At 33.2% G+C, this 19,249-nt stretch overlaps 2 protein-coding genes across 2 annotated transcripts in view; one reads left to right on the forward strand and one right to left on the reverse strand.

The window, feature by feature from the left end:
• LOC134243140 (putative uncharacterized protein DDB_G0293878) overlaps nucleotides 1-19,249 on the forward strand; it is a 476,688-nt gene that overhangs the window by 240,434 nt on the left and 217,005 nt on the right. The window lies entirely within an intron of this gene.
• Nucleotides 477-19,192, reverse strand: LOC134243131 (sialin-like). The gene is made up of 11 exons (XM_062725359.1): nucleotides 18,844-19,192; nucleotides 18,130-18,311; nucleotides 17,729-17,959; nucleotides 14,654-14,741; nucleotides 12,137-12,232; nucleotides 11,878-11,999; nucleotides 9,396-9,545; nucleotides 8,164-8,296; nucleotides 5,362-5,517; nucleotides 1,650-1,735; nucleotides 477-1,490 (listed from the first exon to the last, which is right to left on the reverse strand). The coding sequence occupies exons 1-11, from the start codon at nucleotides 18,953-18,955 to the stop codon at nucleotides 1,278-1,280; spliced, it is 1,569 nt and encodes a 522-aa protein (XP_062581343.1). The 5' UTR covers nucleotides 18,956-19,192; the 3' UTR covers nucleotides 477-1,277.

Here is a 19,249-nt window from a genome sequence, read left to right on the forward strand (position 1 = left end):
GTACAGTTTCAACAATTGCCCAATTAACTTACATAGTGTGTTTTTTGGAAAAATAGTTTTTAAATAATATATGTCCTTTATGTATTTTAGGTCAGAAGACATGTTCCTCAATCCTCACTCCTCAGTAATATATAATTTTTGCCGATTAAAAATTTTGTTGTCTAAGTATAGGTATCCATACTATAAAATTTCCTTGCCAAAAATTAAGGCACATTCACAAGCATTTGTGCAAGATACCAGGGGGTGCCATTTCTTATATAATCCTTTTGATAATCTTTTGAATTGCCAAGCTAACAGTTTTTGGCATTCTTACTCTTAAAGACATACTGAAAACAATTCAGAAATGACAATATTATGAAAAGGTTTTGACATTTACGAAATGGATGGAAAAATGGTCATTAATGAAAAACAACATTAGTAGGGGTGAAACAGATATTTGAGGAACATGTTGCCAGACCTTAAATTCATGCAAATATTAACTAAGTGACAAAAATACCCGGTAACTAAGGTAAATTACATTTTATTTGCAGGAGCTGTTATCAGTTCTTTTAGACTAATAAAAATCACTCAACATCAAAAATATACCAAAAGGGGAAGTTACTCTGCAGTTGTCTTGCAAAAATAATCATACATGCACTGACGCACACATCAATTTAACAGCTGAAAATCAGTTTGCAACTTCTATGAACAATGTCAATGACATGAAACAAAAACAACATGTTTCTATCACAGTTAGTGAAGGACACATACTCAGTGCCTCAATGGAGGTAGAGATCATGTGGACCTGAGTATACAGAAAGTCTGAAAGAATTCTTAATTATACTTTTACATTACAGTAAAACATGCTTGTAACAAAACTTATGGTGAATATACTATTAAAGCCAAGTGGTTTACATTCCCCCTGTCTTTAAAATATATTGCAAACTTATTATAAATGAATATAACAAATTACACTTAAACCAAATCACAATGTCCAATTGTGCATCTGTGGCACTTTTTTTACAAGCTGAACCAGACACCTAACAGTCTCAGGCAGACAGTTTGGTTCTTAGGTCCGACAAAACGCATGTTGCTCTCGAAATCACGCAATAAATGTATAATATTTACATGTATATTCAACCTTTATATCCACTTTCACAAGGATAACAGAATTGAACTATCAGCTTCATTCTTGATATTGCACTTCAAATTTTAAACGATAATTTTAAATACAATGAAGTTGTGTCGAGTCAGTATAATTGGACGTTGTCCTTTATCGTCCTATGATGAAGCCGTCGTCAATATGTCTGGACGTTGGCTGTTATACTGTCCCTACTGCTGTCTGATTCATCCTTCTCGTTAATTGTTTTCCCTTTAAATACTAACACTGATTGCTCTGGTACATTCCAGGACTGCTCCTCTCCCCGCGCGAACACATTAAAGATTACACACCCTGTCACGTAAATAGCTGCCGAGATATAGAACACTATCTGCCACTGGCCTCTAGTATCCTAAAATAAGTCACAGATGTGTCAAGATTTTTCATGCAATTTTTTTTTAAAAAGATGTCAAATGGAAGAATTCTTTAAATTTTAACAAACTTACTGAAGAAACATTGAAAAATCTAATGACTGTAGTATAAAACTGATAAACAGTACTGTAGCCCTGACCTTATGTTTGGTGAGTACTCCTACTACAGCGGGACCCAGGAATCCCGGAATCGTGGCAAACATGTTGGTGATCCCCATCAGTGTACCTGATTGTACAGAAATCAAAGTCTTAACCTAAAAATCTGCCTACATTTCCTTAAATATATATATTATTATAACAGTAACTTGATCTGAAGGGTCGTATCACGTCGAGTTGACAGGCACGGATCATCAGATCAAATGAGACGCGAAGGGTCGAGTTTGATCTGATGATCTACGCCTGTCAACGAGACATGATACGGCTCTTCAGATCAAGAGACTGTTATAATAATAGTTTTTTTTATATATATACTACCTTATAACTAGCTAAATATACTATCTAATAGCAAAATAAAACTTAAAAGATGAATTGTTTAATAAAACAAAGCATAATAACAAAGGACTTTTTAACGACGTTCGATCCTGATATTTAAAGTCAAGCTTTTTTTGCCAAGTATATTTTTAGTTTCTACATACATAGCTTAATTAAAATTCAAATCAAAAAATGGGGGTTAATACGCTTCTTTTGGCGCTGCAGTACATCAATACGACCTTTTTGCACTGAAATTTGTGTCTTAATTAAAAATTAAATTTTTGACGTTTTCCCTCCAATATTTTTATCCAATTAAAGCATGAAACAAAATGAACTCTAAGTCTGTTTAAAAAAAGACACTTTAAAATTGTAACTAAGAAAAAGTTTCAAATTGCTTCGCATAATCAATTATTTGACCTTTCTGCACTAATAAAAAGTGATTTTTCTGGCATTGAAAATTTAATTAGCAAGAAAATTATTTTAAAGTCTTAAACTTTTTCTGATTTTAAGCAAATAGGTCAAATTTATCTTGAATATATAGAGAAGGACATCAAAGGTGGGGGTATATGATGTAAATTTTTAGATATATATATAAAAAAATGTCAATTCTACGTTAAAATTGGCTCAATTTTTTCCCGGATTTTCAGAATATATTTACTATATTTGCCACACTTTGTTGATAGAATTCATAAGAAATAATTTAATAGATATTTCAGAACCAGCATAGCACATTTCACTGTAAAAAACAGCTTTGTGTGCAACCAGGATGGAAAAATAGGAATCCAAAATTAACAGTACTGTTATATTTCAAAATCGAAAAATTGATCATTTTCGTCTAAAAAACCTTCCGCCACAAAATATAGTCCCTAGCTTAATTCTACTTGAATGGAATTTAATCGCGGTTTTTTCATTGAATATAGTTAAATTTGCACTGTAGAATTCAGATTTAATGTTAGAACTTAAAAATGATGCAGAATTTTATAAATAAAGGACCTGACCAAAATACGCTCAAAATATCAGGATCGAACGTCCTTAACGCACAAGTAAAATAACGTCATGTTTCTGCATACTATGTCATCAGTTTCAGAGAGTGGTGATATGGATTCAGAAAACCACAGTGTGGTGATCCAGAAAGTCAGATCATGACGTCACATGATTGCATATAATCAACAGTAAAATTGAGTGATACACATTAGGTATATAATGAAATTTATCTTATAATCATGTTTTTCCTGTCTGTCCTGTTGATGCAAGTTTTTATTTTGCAATATTTACTTCGCTGTGTATTTCTACAAAGCCAACTGTGAAATTGTTTTGAAAGTCATTTTTGTGTATACTCATGCGTAGAAATATACAAGGAGAAACAGGCGCTAACCTGACGTCACAATAAGGCTACAGCAACGTTAGAAAAAGTATAAGGATATATGGGAAGCGAGAAATTCAAATATTGAGTATATTTTTGGTGCTTCCAAACATGTAAAATGTAAATATAAGGAATGTTTTTAAGTTTAGTGTGAATTATTGGTGTGTGAATCACACAGACTTGCATGTAGGTGTATATTTCATGAAGCACGCAAGCACTTCCATGAAACATAGGTAATCAGAGATTACAGAGCTCACCTCAACGAATGTTGTCTTTAAGTAAGGCAAAGTCACACAATTAACCAACAAAAAGTGAATATCCAAAAATGCAAAATTTATGCAATTTTGATTTGATACTTTGGAATAGACCTATATAAAAACTTTGAACTAGTTCTTCATCATGAAAACGTAATTAAAACCCAGCATCTGAAGCGAGTTTGAGAGTTTTCATCCCTTGATGCATCATTTGTGCAAGTTTGGTTTATATAAGCCTTATAGTTTCTTGGTAATAGACCTTCACCCATAACTTTTATGAGGTCCATTATCTGGAAAATGTATGTCAAATTCAGCATCTGAAGCAAGTCCATTAGTGTGCATCCTAAGATGTATCATCCATGCAAGTTTGCTCAACAGAGAGCTCAAAGTTACTTGGAAAGGAAACCTGTATAAAAAAAACTTACCTTTTCACTAATCCAGAAAATGTAGGTCAGATTCAGCATCCGAAGCCAACCTAGTAGAATGCACCCTTAGATGTACCATCCATGGAAGTTTGGTCATTAAAGACTCATAGTACCTTGGAAATGAAATCTGCACCAAAAACTTTAACCTGTTCAATCAACTGGAAAATGTAGGTCAGATTCAGCATCCGAAGCAAGTCTGGTAGTATGCATCCTAAGATGTATCATTCATGCAAGTTTAGTCATTATAGGGCTCATAGTATCTTGGAAATGAAACCTGCACCTTAAACTTTAACCTGTTCACTCAACCTGAAAATGTTTTTCAGATTCAGCATCTGAAGCAAGTCTTGTAGTATGCATCCTAAGATGTACCATCCATGCAAGTTTAGTCGTTATACGGCTCATAGTAACTTGGAAATGAAACCTGCACCAAAAACTTTAACCTGTTCAATCAACCGGAAAGTGTAGGTCAGATTCAGCATCCGAAGCAAGTCTGGGAGTATGCATCCTAAGATGTACCATCCATGAAAGTTTGGTCATTATAGGGCTCATGGTATCTTTGAAATGAAACCTGCACCAAAAACTTTAACCTGTTCAATCAACTGGAAAATGTAGGTCAGATTCAGCATCCGAAGCAAGTCTGGTAGTATGCATCCTTAGGTGTATCATCAATGCAAGTTTGGTCACTATAGTGCTCATAGTTTCTTGGAAATGAGACCTGCACCGAAAACATAAACCTGTTCACTCATGCGGAAAATGTAGGTCAGATTCAGCATCCGAAGCAAGCCTGGTAGTGTGCATCCTAAGATGTACCATTCATGCAAGTTTGGTCAACATAGGGCTTATAGTTACTCGGAAATGAGACCTACACCAAAAACTGCACCAAAAATGTTAACCTGCTCCAAATACATTAACCTGGTCATTCCTTTGCTGAAATTGCAGCATCTGAAACTTTGACTGGTACAATGAAACACACTGGAAACATCTTCCATGCATGTCTAATAGAAGTACTTAAAAAGAAAACTGCTCCAAAAAACTTAACCTTAACCCAGGACGCCGACACAGACACCGACACCATTAACACCAATAACTCACACAAAACTTTTTTAAAAAATTCCTTAATTACTTGTGATGTTAGAATTCATTACATGTAGACTGGATTTCCCCCCAAGATTTCTTTGGTAAGACAAGAATAAACCATTTTATTAATAATATTTGATTTATTCCTTGAATGCAAGACTGAAAACATGATCAGCATTAAATATCTTGATTTTTTTTTCAACAAAATAAGAGAACTTTGATGCTAGGTGTGTATAACATTAGTATATTTAAGAGAACGAACCTGAGAAATTGGAAGCTATGTCAATGTGGTTACAGTTAAATCCGCCCATACAAAGACCACCCATCCCTACAGCAAATGTTACTATGACAACCACTGCAGCATGATCACAACCAGCAAACTGGACACAACACAGAAGGATTGCAGGTAAAAGTAAACCTGAAATTCAAGTACAGTTGTACTGAATTATTTCTAATGCTTATGTCTAAGTAAGCTAGCAGTCCCTATCAGTGTTTCTGTTTTACAATCGTTTTCTCAATTTCTCAAGTATCTAAAGTTTAATCTTCGCAGTTATGATAAGGCTGTCCGAAGGCTTAAAATGCCTAAAAATTCACATTTTATTTTGAGCTAGATTTTAATTTCAATATGTAATCCTTGCTTGAATTGCAGTCAACTTGAAATAACAGTTTCATCAGGTATTATAATAACTTAAAGCATTTTTGTGATGTCACATGGGTGTGTTAATCATGTGACAGACATTTATCATAATCTTAAATATTGCACAAAAATCACTTTGGCACAAGTGCAAAACAAATTTATAATGCAAAGTTTGTTACATGGATCAATTCATCGTGATCTCTGGTATATATTAAGTGCTGGGGGCAGGTTTAATTTTTACTTCTAAAAAAAATATTTTACGAGAAATTCAACTTACCAACATAAGAAAGGGTATTTTTATATTTCCACTCTTTATCACGATTTAGACAAAAATGGATAAACTACACACAATCCCCCAGCAAAATTCAGTTAGAGGACATCTTCTCTTATAGATTCACACAGAATATCTTCAATTTATCCTTGTTTATCACTTGTCCCACTCGAATATAAACACGATTCATAAATTCTAACTCTGTCTACGGATGTGTAAGGGGAGTGTTTCACATATAATTTTTCGCTATTGTTTGAATAAGTGGACAAGCAAAAAGAAATAGGGATATCTAAATTTCAAATGTTCAACATCATAACAGCACACTGGAGCTAAAAAAGCAATCCCAACACTTAAATTAAATAATAACGCCCTCCAAAAAATCTACATGCCATGTAAAAATTATGACTCTTTCCCTGTCATGTCATCTCAAGTATGCAGTGACTTGACGTCATATTCTATTATAACGTCATATCTATAGGTAGTTCAGTATTTTATGGGCAGCCTTATCCTAGCCACGTTTGTCCTGCCAAGTTCATGAGGTCATAAAGTAATGAAGATTAACAGTAATGTTCAAATCTTCTACTCCTTAAGCATCCATAAATTCTTGCAGGCCCTAGTGAGTTTATTCACAAAGGTTTTGTATAAATATTTGCATCTCAAAGTAAATGTATTTTAGAAACATATTACTATAAAACCCTTTGTTCAACACATTATCATCAGTTTTCTGACATAAACCAGGCTATTGTGACGTCTACTTCTCTTGGGAGTTTTTGTTCAACGAACGAGAACTATATTGCGGGAAAATACACTAGGTGTTCCAAAGAGGTGGAATATGATGAAAAGCGTGCCGACGGCCGGGAAATATGAAGTTTTACGGCCCGATCACTTGATAACTTTGAACCAATCAGATAACGCGTTGTTTAGAATATTTGTAATGAGGTATAATAAGAAGTTATATTTGAATAGTAAACAAAGTAGTCTGTCAAATCATGTGTGTGCAAATGATTCAATTTGCCAGATGCCTCAAATGGAATCAACTGTGACTGATCAGAAAAATATGAACATATGATACAGTATAAAACCAGAAGTCTCTGTCGAGACTGTAGCTCTACTGGTTTGTACTGATCAAAAACCGATGCACAGAATTATGTATCTTAGTGTAGTATACTTGTGTGATAAGTTACATTGAAATCAGACCAAAACTGTAGAAGGAATAGCATTTTAAAGGAATTCCACAGAAAATTCTACTTTTAGTAACCATGGCAACACCGTTCATCGAAATCAAAAACCGATGCACAATTATATGTAAATTCGTGTAGTTTACTTGTGTGCCAAGTGATAATGAAATCAGACCAAAACTGTAGAAGGAGTAGTGTTTTAAAGGAATTTCTCAGAAAATTCTATTTTTAGTAACCATTGCAACATCGCTCATCGAAATCAAAGTCCGATGCACTATTTTATGTATCTTAGTGTAGTCTACTTGTGTGCCAAGTGATATTGAAATGAGACTTAAACTGTAGAAGGAGTAGCGTTTTAAAGGAATTTCACAGAAAATTCTATCTTAAGTAACCATGGCAACATCGTTCATGGAAATCAAAAACCGATGCACTATTTTATGTATCTTAGTGTAGTCTACTTGTGTGCCAAGTGATATTGAAATGAGACTAAAATTGTAGAAGGAGTAGCGTTTTAAAGGAATTTCACAGAAAATTCTATTTTTAGTAACCATAGCAACATCGTTCATCGAAATCAAAAACCGATGCACTATTTTATGTATCTTAGTGTAGTCTACTTGTGTGCCAAGTAATAAGTCTACTTGTGTGCCAAGTAATACTGAAATCAGACTAAAATTGTAGAAGGAGTAGCGTTTTAAAGGAATTTCACAGAAAATTCTATTTTTAGTAACAATGGCAACATCGTTCATCGAAATCAAAAACCGATGCACTATTTTATGAATCTTAGTGTAGTCTACTTGGGTACCAAGTTATATTGAAATCAGACTAAAATTGTAGGAGGAGTAGTGTTTTGAAAAATTGTTTACAGACAGACAGACGGACGGACGCCGGACGCATTACTATCGCATAAGCTCTTCTGGTCTCTGACCAGTAGAGCTAAAAAGACACTGGACAGACTTGTTTATTAAAATGTACACATACCACATGAGTTGACAAGTTTTCTTGTAGCAGCGGTACTTAGATAGTTATTCCGTCTTATGAAGTCAGCAATTTGTCCTGATGACATCTGACATATCCAGCAAACCAAATAAGGCAAAGCAGACAGAAATCCATCCTGCGTAAACAAGTATAAAGTTATGTAAATACAAAATCAACTTGAGGTATTATGAGCAAGTTCATCAAATAATACTTCATGCTTCATTCCTTGTACTTTTTCCAAGTGCCTCTTTACAGATTTGTAAATGTAAGCATGAACTTGCCAAAATGAACTTGGGTAAAAAAGACCATATTCTTATCACAAGTACATGTAACCTTACAGTAAGGCCTTGCAAAGTTAATTCCTTGGTTCTCGGGCCTTTTTTCAAGAAATATGATGAGGGAGGGAGGCATTCTTTTTTTACTTTTTATTGGCCCCAAAACACGACGAGGCACCTATTTACATTCTACAAAACCTCAAAGAATGATGAGGGAGGTGATTTGTTTTTTTTTTTTATTTTATTGATTTAGCAATAAAGGGTCAATGAGGCACCCTTGGAAGAGATGAGGGAGGGCCTGAGAACCAAGAAATTTAATTTTTTTTGGCCTAAGCCATGTTTGTGAAACACTTATGACCCCTCCTCCTTTGGGCATACATAAAAGAGTGCAAAAGCCTTTTTGTGGCCAGTATACATAATGGGCAGTGTCCATTGAAATGAAAAATTTGTATTTGAAACCTATGCGAAGAAAATGAACAGAAACTACATAACTCTGTCAAAAGTTGCTTGATCATACACAAAGCAAAACCAGATATTCTTATGAAAATATGATTACCAAATTTCAGTTCAGTTCATGCAATTTCTTCAAAGAAAATGAATTAAAAATTTGGTGGACAGACAGATGGACTGACAGACAGCAGCAATGCAATATGCCCTTTTTTCTTTGAAGAGGGGCATAAATATGGACATTTTTTTAAAAAAAAAATCATGAATCTGACAAGGATTTTACACATCTGCTCAGATGAGCTAAAAGCCAAATCAAATCTTTCCAATCAATTACCAGGTGCATAAGTGCTTTTAATACCTATGATTTACATTAGATTCAATATCTTAAACTTAATTTGTCTGATTTTTACCCTTTGATAAATCAAGAATATTTACTCTGTCTTGATTTGGGACCTCAGTTTTTTAGTTCTAATTTAACATAAAATGCATTGAAATTAATGATGCATTTAATACCTGTTGCACATCAAAATGAAGAATCCTTTTCATATAGCTAGGTAAACAGGTTAGCATAGTGTAAAATCCCCAGTTGTTTGAAAAATGGGCAGCACAGATAGCATACACAGCAGGGGAGGTCCATATAGCCAGCCAGGGGGTCTTCAGTTTCTAAAAATAGGAATCATGATTTGTTTTTAATTGGACACTTCTAGTTCATTTCAACCAGCTGAAATTCAGTTTGGTTATGCAGATGTAAATCTAGACTTAGAGATGTTTCAAGTTTCCTATTCAATGTCAAAAGGAATAAAAACATTGTCCATGCATTATTCGAGGTTTTTATTATATACCAATCTTAGGCTAGAATATGATGCTTGTTAGCATTCTATTGTTTCTATGAAAAAAATTATCATACATATTTCAAAAGAAACAGAATGATGTGTTTTTTATTTTAAGAAAGAGAGAGCAAGAGTGAGAGAGAGAGAGAGGAGAGCAACAGAGAGAGAGAGAAAGAGAGAGAGAGAATGTAAAGGTTCAAGTTAAGAGAACAGCAGATTCCATCTGTTCCACTGGGTATCAAACTTTTCCTTTTTACCATTCTTATAAGAGATAATTTTTTGTGTTTCATAATGAAATTTCATTTGTGATATTGCATTTTGTACATTAATAGGTTTCTTTGTGCACCTTGCAGTATAAATATAGTATTTAAGCCAAAGAAGAATAGCATTTTGAATATCAGTATTTTCCTCAATAAATCCTAAAATAAAAGATTTCTTAGTAACATTTATCATTAGACCAGTTTTATCTTCAATCAAATGCACAAATTCTTCAAGAAAAAATTGTGTATTATCGCATTCCCATAGAAGGTGTTCTATTGTTTCATCCGCAGTATGACAAAAACTGCATAATTTACAGTCATTTTTTTTTTATTTTGAATAAAAATGAATTTGTTGATAAGATTTTGTTTAAAATCCTATATTGAAACCATTGGATTCTACAGTCTTTTGTTACCCTAAAGGGTATCATGTAAATTTTTTTCCATTCCTGAGTTCCGACTTCTAAAAGCTCACTCCAATACGTTTTACCTGTTGCAACAGAAGAATTTTGAATAAGGATTTCATAATACCATTTGGATTTTCTACATCTCATTACTGTGTAGATATTAGACATAATTATGGGATTAGTGATCTTTTTTATTGTTTTTTATTGACCAGAATTTTTCATCCAATCCTTTATAGCATAAATAATACTGATGAATTCCAAACAATTAATTCTTAGATTTGGATAGGTGTTGCAGAAATGCTCATAAGAAAATAGTGAACCATCCTCATTAATGATATCACTAATTTGTCTAATGTTGCTGTCAAACATTTGTTTATTAAAAAACGGTTTTCCACCAATATGCAAATGTGGATTGTAAAATAGTGGTGAGTCACCAGCAACATCAAATTTTTTCTCAAGATTTTGTAACATTATCCAGGACTTAAAAACATCTATCCAAAATTTATTTTTTAATGTTTTTTTTAAAAAGTTGCAGTATATTCAATTCTCAAATTATAAATCTGTTTAAATCAAATTTAGGAATGAGGTTTTCCACCCCTTATTAGTAAAAATAAGATGTCTTATCCAAAATAATTTCAAGGAGGATATAAAAGATGTCAGATTTAACATTTTCAAACCCCCCTCTTCATATTTTTTCACAATTACTTCTTTCTTTACCCTATGGGTTGAATTATTCCATATAAATGAAAAAAACATTTTTTCAAGTTCCTTACAGAATGTTTCAGAAGGATTTGGGATAGACATTAAAATATGATTTAGTAATGGTAGAACTAATGTTTTAATAACTGTAATTTTCCCTATGGGAGTTAAATACCTTTTCTCCCATTGTTTAAGTATTGATTTAATATGTACCAGTTTTGGTTCATAATTTAATGCAAGTATTTTATCCAATTCTACATCAAAATGTATTCCGAGAAGAGTAAATCTGGTAGTTCCCCAGTTAAGTTTATAATTTGGCAGCAAAATTTCATCACTAAACTTTTTTGAGCCTATCCACACTATGTGAGTTTTGGAATAATTGATATGTAATCCAGACATTTCTGAAAATGTATTAAGTGTTTGCAATGTTTCTGTGAGGGACGTTTTACTACCATCAAGAATAATTGATGTATCATCCGCTAACTGAGAAATCTTTTTTTCAGTATTGTTTACAGTAATCCCTTTAATATTTTTATTTAATCTAATTTGGATTGCTAGAATTTCTGCACATATAATAAATATATATGGTGACAAAGGATCACCTTGCCTGCAGCCCCTCTGAAAGTTAATTCTATCAGAGAGATTTCCACCTTGGTTTATTGCAGATGTAATATCTGTATTAAAAAGGGATACCCACTTCTTAATTGAGGGACCAAAGTTAAAAAAGTAAACTCCTTAAATCTTATAGACTTTATCTTATATAATCTCAAAACCTTCACAGAGGGCTGTCTTTAACTCTTACTAGTCTTGTTCCTACAGAGGCCTCTATGTAATTTCTCTCCTCCCTTGATATCCGTGGATGTTCAGCAGGGGTGTCATGTACAACCAGCATCCAAATAACAAACCACACACAGCCAATAGCACCTAACATAATATTATCAAATTTTTAATGTTTAATTCATCTCTTTTTTTTTTTATTTTTATGAGTCATTCAAACACCATTCATTTCTTTTAACAAACCTCTTTATTCTACAATGTTGTAGTTTTTCTTTGACACTTACCAAACACGTAAAATACAGATGGCCAGCCACCTAAAAAGTCCGAGTTACACAGGATCCCAGAGATAGGCATGGAGAACACAGTCCCTAACTGGGCCCCTGTAACGAGATTAATTAGAGGGTTATATTATACATGTATAAGAGTATACTAATTTCTCTCATGGAGGCCCAGGGGCCTTGATCATGATGAGAGTCACACACAATGAAACTATCATGCACAGTCTGTAATATTTGTAAGCTCATTAAAGGAAATAATTATATGGATTGGAATACATACTTTGTATTTTTATTGCATTGTTTTATAAAGAAGCTAACCAGCTTTATGCCACATGCACGCTGAATGAAACTGATGCCAAATTTGTCTGAAATAAGTTCCAGAGTAAAAGGAATATTCTGGAGATGCTGACTTGATGGCATAAATTGAATCAGAGTTTCAGAAAAAGCGATGAAAATATTCAATTTTTAAATGCTGTGTTGATTAACAGACAATGAGTTGAAAAAAATGTCAAAAGTCGACTGATCACTTATCTTATGTATTGTAACAATTAGTCTCATTTACATGTATGGTCTGATTTATATTTTCATTTTCCTGAACTATATTTTTCAGATAAATTCTTAAATAACATAGCATTATCTAAAAAAAACTTTAAACTAAAGAGAGTACAAAATGGCATTACGTTTCAGTCATACCAGTACATCTCAGAATAAAGAGCTGAGGCAGTGACAACTGACAACATACATTGAGTAAAATACTTGTCTTACTATCAAGCCAAAGTATTCAGTGATATGGTCCATTCAGTTTGGATATATGGTGAACAATAAGACATCCTTAGTCCAAGTTAAAGTATTTCTGATAATTATAACATTTAAAACATTACATCTAATTTTTAAAAATTAAAACAGGCTACTGACAAATAAGTTTATGAAGCAAGGCTTATAAAAATTTCCCTTCAAGTCCCTTGACGAGTTTCAATGAGTCCATGTTTTTTGCCTTGTTCATGACTCATATTCTCTACTCAGTTTATGAAATTGTTTATTATCTTTAACCTTTTAAACATCTTGTGGGGAAATCATTCAATGAACATGCCAACATGCTTGTATTATGCATGATATTCTAATCAATGAATTGAATGTGTGTTAAAATCAATGAGGCCAACAACAAAAATAGATTTGTTTGATGTACTCTGACCAACCCATAAAATCGACCCTACCCAATATTTTTTTTCAGTACTTGAATCTTTAATTTGTTTAGTTTCCAAGGAAATTGACTTTGTTTCATTTTGAAGATTTATAATTTATCAAAGAAGCTTTTTCAATGAAAGTTTTAAATAAACATTTAAATCTGTCCTGTCTAGTGTATAGTAAAACATCAAAATTTTAAAGTATTTGGGGTTTTTTGTGACAATCGATAATCAATTTGTCAGATAGCAAAAAAATTTCCTACCTACCCACCCACCTTGAAAAAAGTGGGACGCAGTACAGAAAAAAAAAATTGTAAATATGACCTGATTTCTTCAGGCTAACATTTTTAGATTTTTATATACTTTATTATTGATATTAATCACACATTGGCAAATAACATTTATAAAATTATGAACCATATCACTTTAAGTTAGAGTCATGTAAACCTATCTGCAGATCTGTAGCTCTCCAAAAAAATAGATTGATAGACCGGAGAGCTACAGTGCCACCCATTGAAAAAACTGTATATTTATTGTGCACAAAAGAGAGTGCTCGGTTCTTTAATTCTTCCAAATTCTTACCTCAATTGCAACAAATGGAAGATTTTAAACATTCCTTTATTCCTTTCTCCTCTATCAAGTACTCTCGTATAGTTGACATCTGAACGAAGCATATTGGACCGAATAATCTTTGAAACCATAGTGGCAGTATAAATAAGTGAAATGTTCTATGATTACAATATCAGGGTCAGGAGAACTATTAACAACAATTATGAGGAATATTTGGTTGTGGAAACAGCGAAAGAATATGTACGGAACACACGTTTAGTAACGTTTTGAGATCACAGTTTAAAAACATGGAGAAATAAATCGAGAACCGAGCGCACTTTTTTGTGCTCAATAAATATACAGTTTTTTCAATGGGTGGCACTGTAGCTCTCCGGTGTATCAATCTATTTTTTCAGAGAGCTACAGATCTGCAGCTAATGTAAACCAGGATATTTGTCAGTCATTGCTAGACTTGTCTGCATTTTAAACTTACCTTCATTTTGATCATGGATTCTGTCAGTATGATAAACGAATAAAATTTCATTGTAAAAATATCAGAAAACATGTATATAGCATGCAAGATTTATGGACTAAATCAATGTGTGCACCTATATTGACGTTAAATGCACATTACAAAATAATTTTTCTGTTTTAATTGCATAAAATATTTGCTTATTACAAACATTAAAGAAGCACGTCATTACTTGTGACATAATAAAATGCAATAAAATTTGATTTTAGCATAAGTAAAGTCACAAACTAGCATAGGTAAAATGACAAAGTAACTCACCAGCATATGTAAAGCTCAGTAGTTTACTTCGCTCCCAGAGAGGAGCCCATTTCCCCCACATGGCATTCATGGCTGGAAAAGTCACTCCCTAACAGAGCAAAAATAATGTTAATGACATCACACAACAACTAAAAGATGAAAAAGATCAATAGTCTATAGATATAAATGTGTAAATGTTCACATGGGTAACTGGTATACTGTAAATCACTTTTTATTCACAAGAACTTTATTTTCGCGTAATTACGCGAGACGGTATGCTCGCGAAAATTTTATTCTCGCGTATAATAGAATTCTTTAAGATTATATAGAGCAATGACCACAATTCGAGAAAATTTTGTCTCGCTAATAAAGAGTCAATGACTATCTCGCGAAAATAAGGTGTCGCGAAAATTAAGTGATCTACAGTATACATGTATATATCAGTACTTATATATGATTGATTGTATGTTGTTTAACATCCTATTCAAGAATTTTTCATTCATATAGAGACGTCACCATATTGCTGTGAAGGGCTTCAAAGAACTGCTAATGATAGCATTGTTCTCCCGCCTACCTCCAAGTCAATTTTCAAAAGTTAACATATTCGATGAATTTTTGATATTTTTTATAGATAATTATATGGATTTTCATAAAAATAATACTTTTTTGGGGAAACAAAAAGAGATAACTCTAAAATTTTGGTAAAACTTGTGTTTTTTACTATAGAAGTAAATGGAAAACGGAAAAAAATTTTAAAACAGCTTCCCCCCCCCCCCCCCCCCCCCCCCGCGCAAAAATTCCTTTTTACAGGTAATATTGTAACATGGTTGAGCCAGGCTATCTCCAAATAACACTCAAGACAGTTCCAATTAAAGAAATTTATTTACAAAATGAAAGAAAAATATATTTACATAATCACACTAACATTCACACGCACTTGCACACCTCTCTTTCACATATAATTGTACGAAAAAAAATCAATAAACCTTATAACTTGACAGACAGACAGACTAAATGTTTCTTTATAAAATTATCTCAGATTATAACTTATATTGTTGCCCTGTAATCAGTGTTCACTTGCACAGTTCTTTATATCTAGGTTTGCCACAATCACGAGCTCTAAGTTCTAGTTCCTTTCAGATCGACTTATCTGAATCTCAACACCAAAAGTTTCAGCTTAGGTTCATCAATCGTCCGATCGCTTCTGGGGCTGTAGTCCCGGAACTTTTGGATTGGCGATGATGACCCTCAGAAAGCTTGACCGTATTTGTCCCATCTGAATCGTAAGCTCACTCAGCTACGTCCTCGTACTTTACCAACGTCATAACACTACAATTTACAGGACTCATAAGTTTTCTAATAAGGCATGACATAATATAATGGCAACACTTAATGATATTATATTTGGATAAAGTATAAATGGAATATGTCTGTCTAAATAATTCAACAAGTTATGATATAAAGCATACATTGTATTGTAAATTCAAAACGATATGGCAACCACTTCCGGTTGCTCACTTCCGCCCAATACATTAAAGAATTCACCAAAAAAATATCAAGCACAAAAATACACCTAAAGAAACACTCAAAAGTGACACAAATAAAGTCATACAATATTCTATCGACAGTAAAAGAACTGGGTATTTAAACTCTCACACAGGTAAGTTAGACAAGTGAATGTAAGCCAAGGTTATACTTAGGTCACTCGATAAACAAGAATACTTACAAAATACACTCTAAGAATAAATTCAAAAATACAAAATATACATACCACGGTCTGCTCTCCGTGCCTTTTGTTACTACTTAGGTTCTGTACGTTGCATACTGCAAAATATACTGCCCCTGCAGTAAACTCAACTGCCCTCTAATGTACGTCTTACTCACACGGCAGCTCACCCGGGAATGTCCCAGCCTATTTAATCACGTGACTTTTGCAATGACAAAGAACTTTGGAAATCATTGTTACAGGCCATAAAGCTAACCTGATACACAAGTGATTGTCACAAATTGGACTGTTATTTCACAAATTCATACCAAGCTTTTTGTGTGACACAGGGGGAAACATATGTTTATTGACAAAAAACGACAAAAATGCTTGTTTTCCACCAATCCCAAAGTGATTTACAACTGAAACATTATATTTTATTGATATATTTATGTTTTATTTATTTGCCTAAAACATAAGAAAAGATAAGGAACATTTAATGATATCCAAGACTATTTCAAAATATGGTGATGCCTGAAAGTCCGATTTCAATGGAAAATTTCGTCTTCCCCCCTTTTTTCAAGAGCTAGAGGTATGGCTAATTTACTATTTAGCGCTGGTATTAAGACAATTCATCAATTTCCATTGAACTGTTCTTTGTATTAAACAAAGAATATATTGACAAATTGCCATTTATATTGAAATATTTACATTTTCAATTGTTTTCCTTTACATAACACTACTGAAAGCAATGAGTATCTATAACTGTATAAATACCGTTACGGGGTCAAGAGATCATAGATGTGCGTATGAATAAACGATCGACATAATTTCTCTGTGACATCATAAAGGGTCTACGCACGTTCAGTGGATTACATACATGCCGTTGGGTTTGAAAAATAATGCATTTCGCACGTTAAAAGTAACAATCAGGCAAATATAACATATGAATAAGTCACAAATGTAAATATAAGTAATAAGGTATCATTTTAAAACATCTATCGGGCTATAAATATGGGTTGGTAGGAGATTAAATTCATCATAAAGCTCTTCGGGCTTTATGGAATTTAATCTCGTGACCAACCCGTATTTATATCCTGATAGATGTTTAGAAATGATACCTTATTTCTTAATTAAATGGTTGCAAAATGTACTCAGGGCCACTGAGCTGCTATTTGAGCAGTGAGGGATGTTTATAGTACCCCGGTATATACCTTTGTAATTTAAAGCATATAAACTACAAAGCTGTGACAGCTTTTATCATTTAAATTCTTGACTTTTTTAGTGGCTATCAAGTACTGATTTGTGTTTTAATTAGAACTTAATAACTGATAGAATGAATTCATACAAACATTATATTAAAATTATGTAAAACTGAAAGTAAAAATCACCTCTCCAATTCCTTCTACAATTCTGAGAGCAATGAAGACATACAAGTTCCACCGAGCTGCCAGGGGGGTCAATAAGGTTAGAACAGCTGTACACAGGACTCCCAGTCCAAACAGCTTTTTACCCCCAAACACCTCCGCCAGCCACCCTCCAGGAATCTGGGTCAGGATGTAACCATAGAAAAAGGCCCCCAGTACTAGGGACTGGGTGTTTGTATCCCAATCAAATTCACCCTGTGAATCATAAATAAAAACATTCATCGCTAAAATTTCTGATCATTTCATCAAATCACTTTTGCATTAACATTTCAACATAGTGATAATGCTTGTCCTCAATTATGTAAACAACGAAAGATTATTTTTCCACTTCAACAGAGAACTTTCTACAATAAATTTTTACTTACAGTACTAGTTGAGGATGTATTGGCAGGAATGTCATTTTTACAATCTGTACTATTATCCAAAGAATCACTTTTTGAGGAGTTTACCATAGCAACTAAGGCAACACTCAGATTTACACGTAAACAGTAAACATTAAAGAATCCTAAGAATCCCCACAAAGCTAAAACATGCCGACTTCCAAAACCTGTAAAACATGTAAAATAACAATTATACATGTGTATATAGATGTACTGCTGGTATTCCTTTTGATCTATAATTGAATATCATCATTGAAATAATAATGAACTATTTTATGCAGGATAGATATGCAAATATTATAATAAATGCATTATTTGATAATTCAAGTTCTTAACATCAATTGCATGTGCATAATTTAATCAATTTCACATTACATGCAATTAATTTAATACATTTTATACTAGTGACATAATGACATTGCTTTGAAATGCCTACAACTGCAATTCTAAATTTGAGATTAAAATGAAAAAAATTATTTCTATTAACATTATCTGTACAAATATGGATAGAAATCACAACTGAATTAGGAGCTGTACACCCAAGTTGTAACCATGCATGCCTGGTTGTGCATAAGACCATGGGAGCAAGGCGATTTCCCCACCTGTAATTATGACATAATCTCCAGCTATTCATCATTTCCCGAGAAATCCAAGAAATCTCCCTACTCTTAAAATTTTCCTTTCTAGACAACACCTTACCTGGGGGTGCACTTGCATGTGTTATTCTCCCCAGAAGGGGTTCCTTATCCATGGACTTTGGTTTAAGGTAATCCATAGGATCTTCTGTACTTGAATCAAAACTCATTGTCATTAATTTCTCCCAATCCTATAGTACAGTTGCAACCCCCTAGTCCAAAACATACACACAGTGACACACACTTTATCAGTGGCAAATGTACTTCACTAAGTGAATGTGTCCTCAGTTTGTGATAAGATGTAAACCATCATTTATCATAAGAGCTGCAATCACCCCAATGTAAACGTTTGTTTTTATCATTTATCAGCTGATTTCCAGTACACAACTTTTACCTTTACAATGCAGAAGAGTGTTGGCAAGAGAGATAACTCTAAAAAGATCTACTTAAACTTTAAGAAAACTTTATTT

This window comes from Saccostrea cucullata, unplaced genomic scaffold (assembly GCF_032062105.1).
Source record: "Saccostrea cucullata isolate Sc308-1 unplaced genomic scaffold, CSIRO_AGI_Scuc_v1 ctg161, whole genome shotgun sequence".
NCBI classification, from domain to species: domain Eukaryota; kingdom Metazoa; phylum Mollusca; class Bivalvia; order Ostreida; family Ostreidae; genus Saccostrea; species Saccostrea cuccullata.

Bases quoted from the DNA above. Each gene is read 5' to 3' on its own strand.
- LOC134243131 (XM_062725359.1), bottom strand. From the start codon at position 18,955: ATGACAATGAGTTTTGATTCAAGTACAGAAGATCCTATGGATTACCTT. The intron at 9,546-11,877 runs GTAAGAGTTAAA...TCCTATTTTTAG, and splicing joins CCTCTGTAGGAACAAGACTA to AAACTGAAGACCCCCTGGCT. The intron at 1,491-1,649 runs GTCAGGGCTACA...GACTTATTTTAG, and splicing joins GAGTACTCACCAAACATAAG to GATACTAGAGGCCAGTGGCA.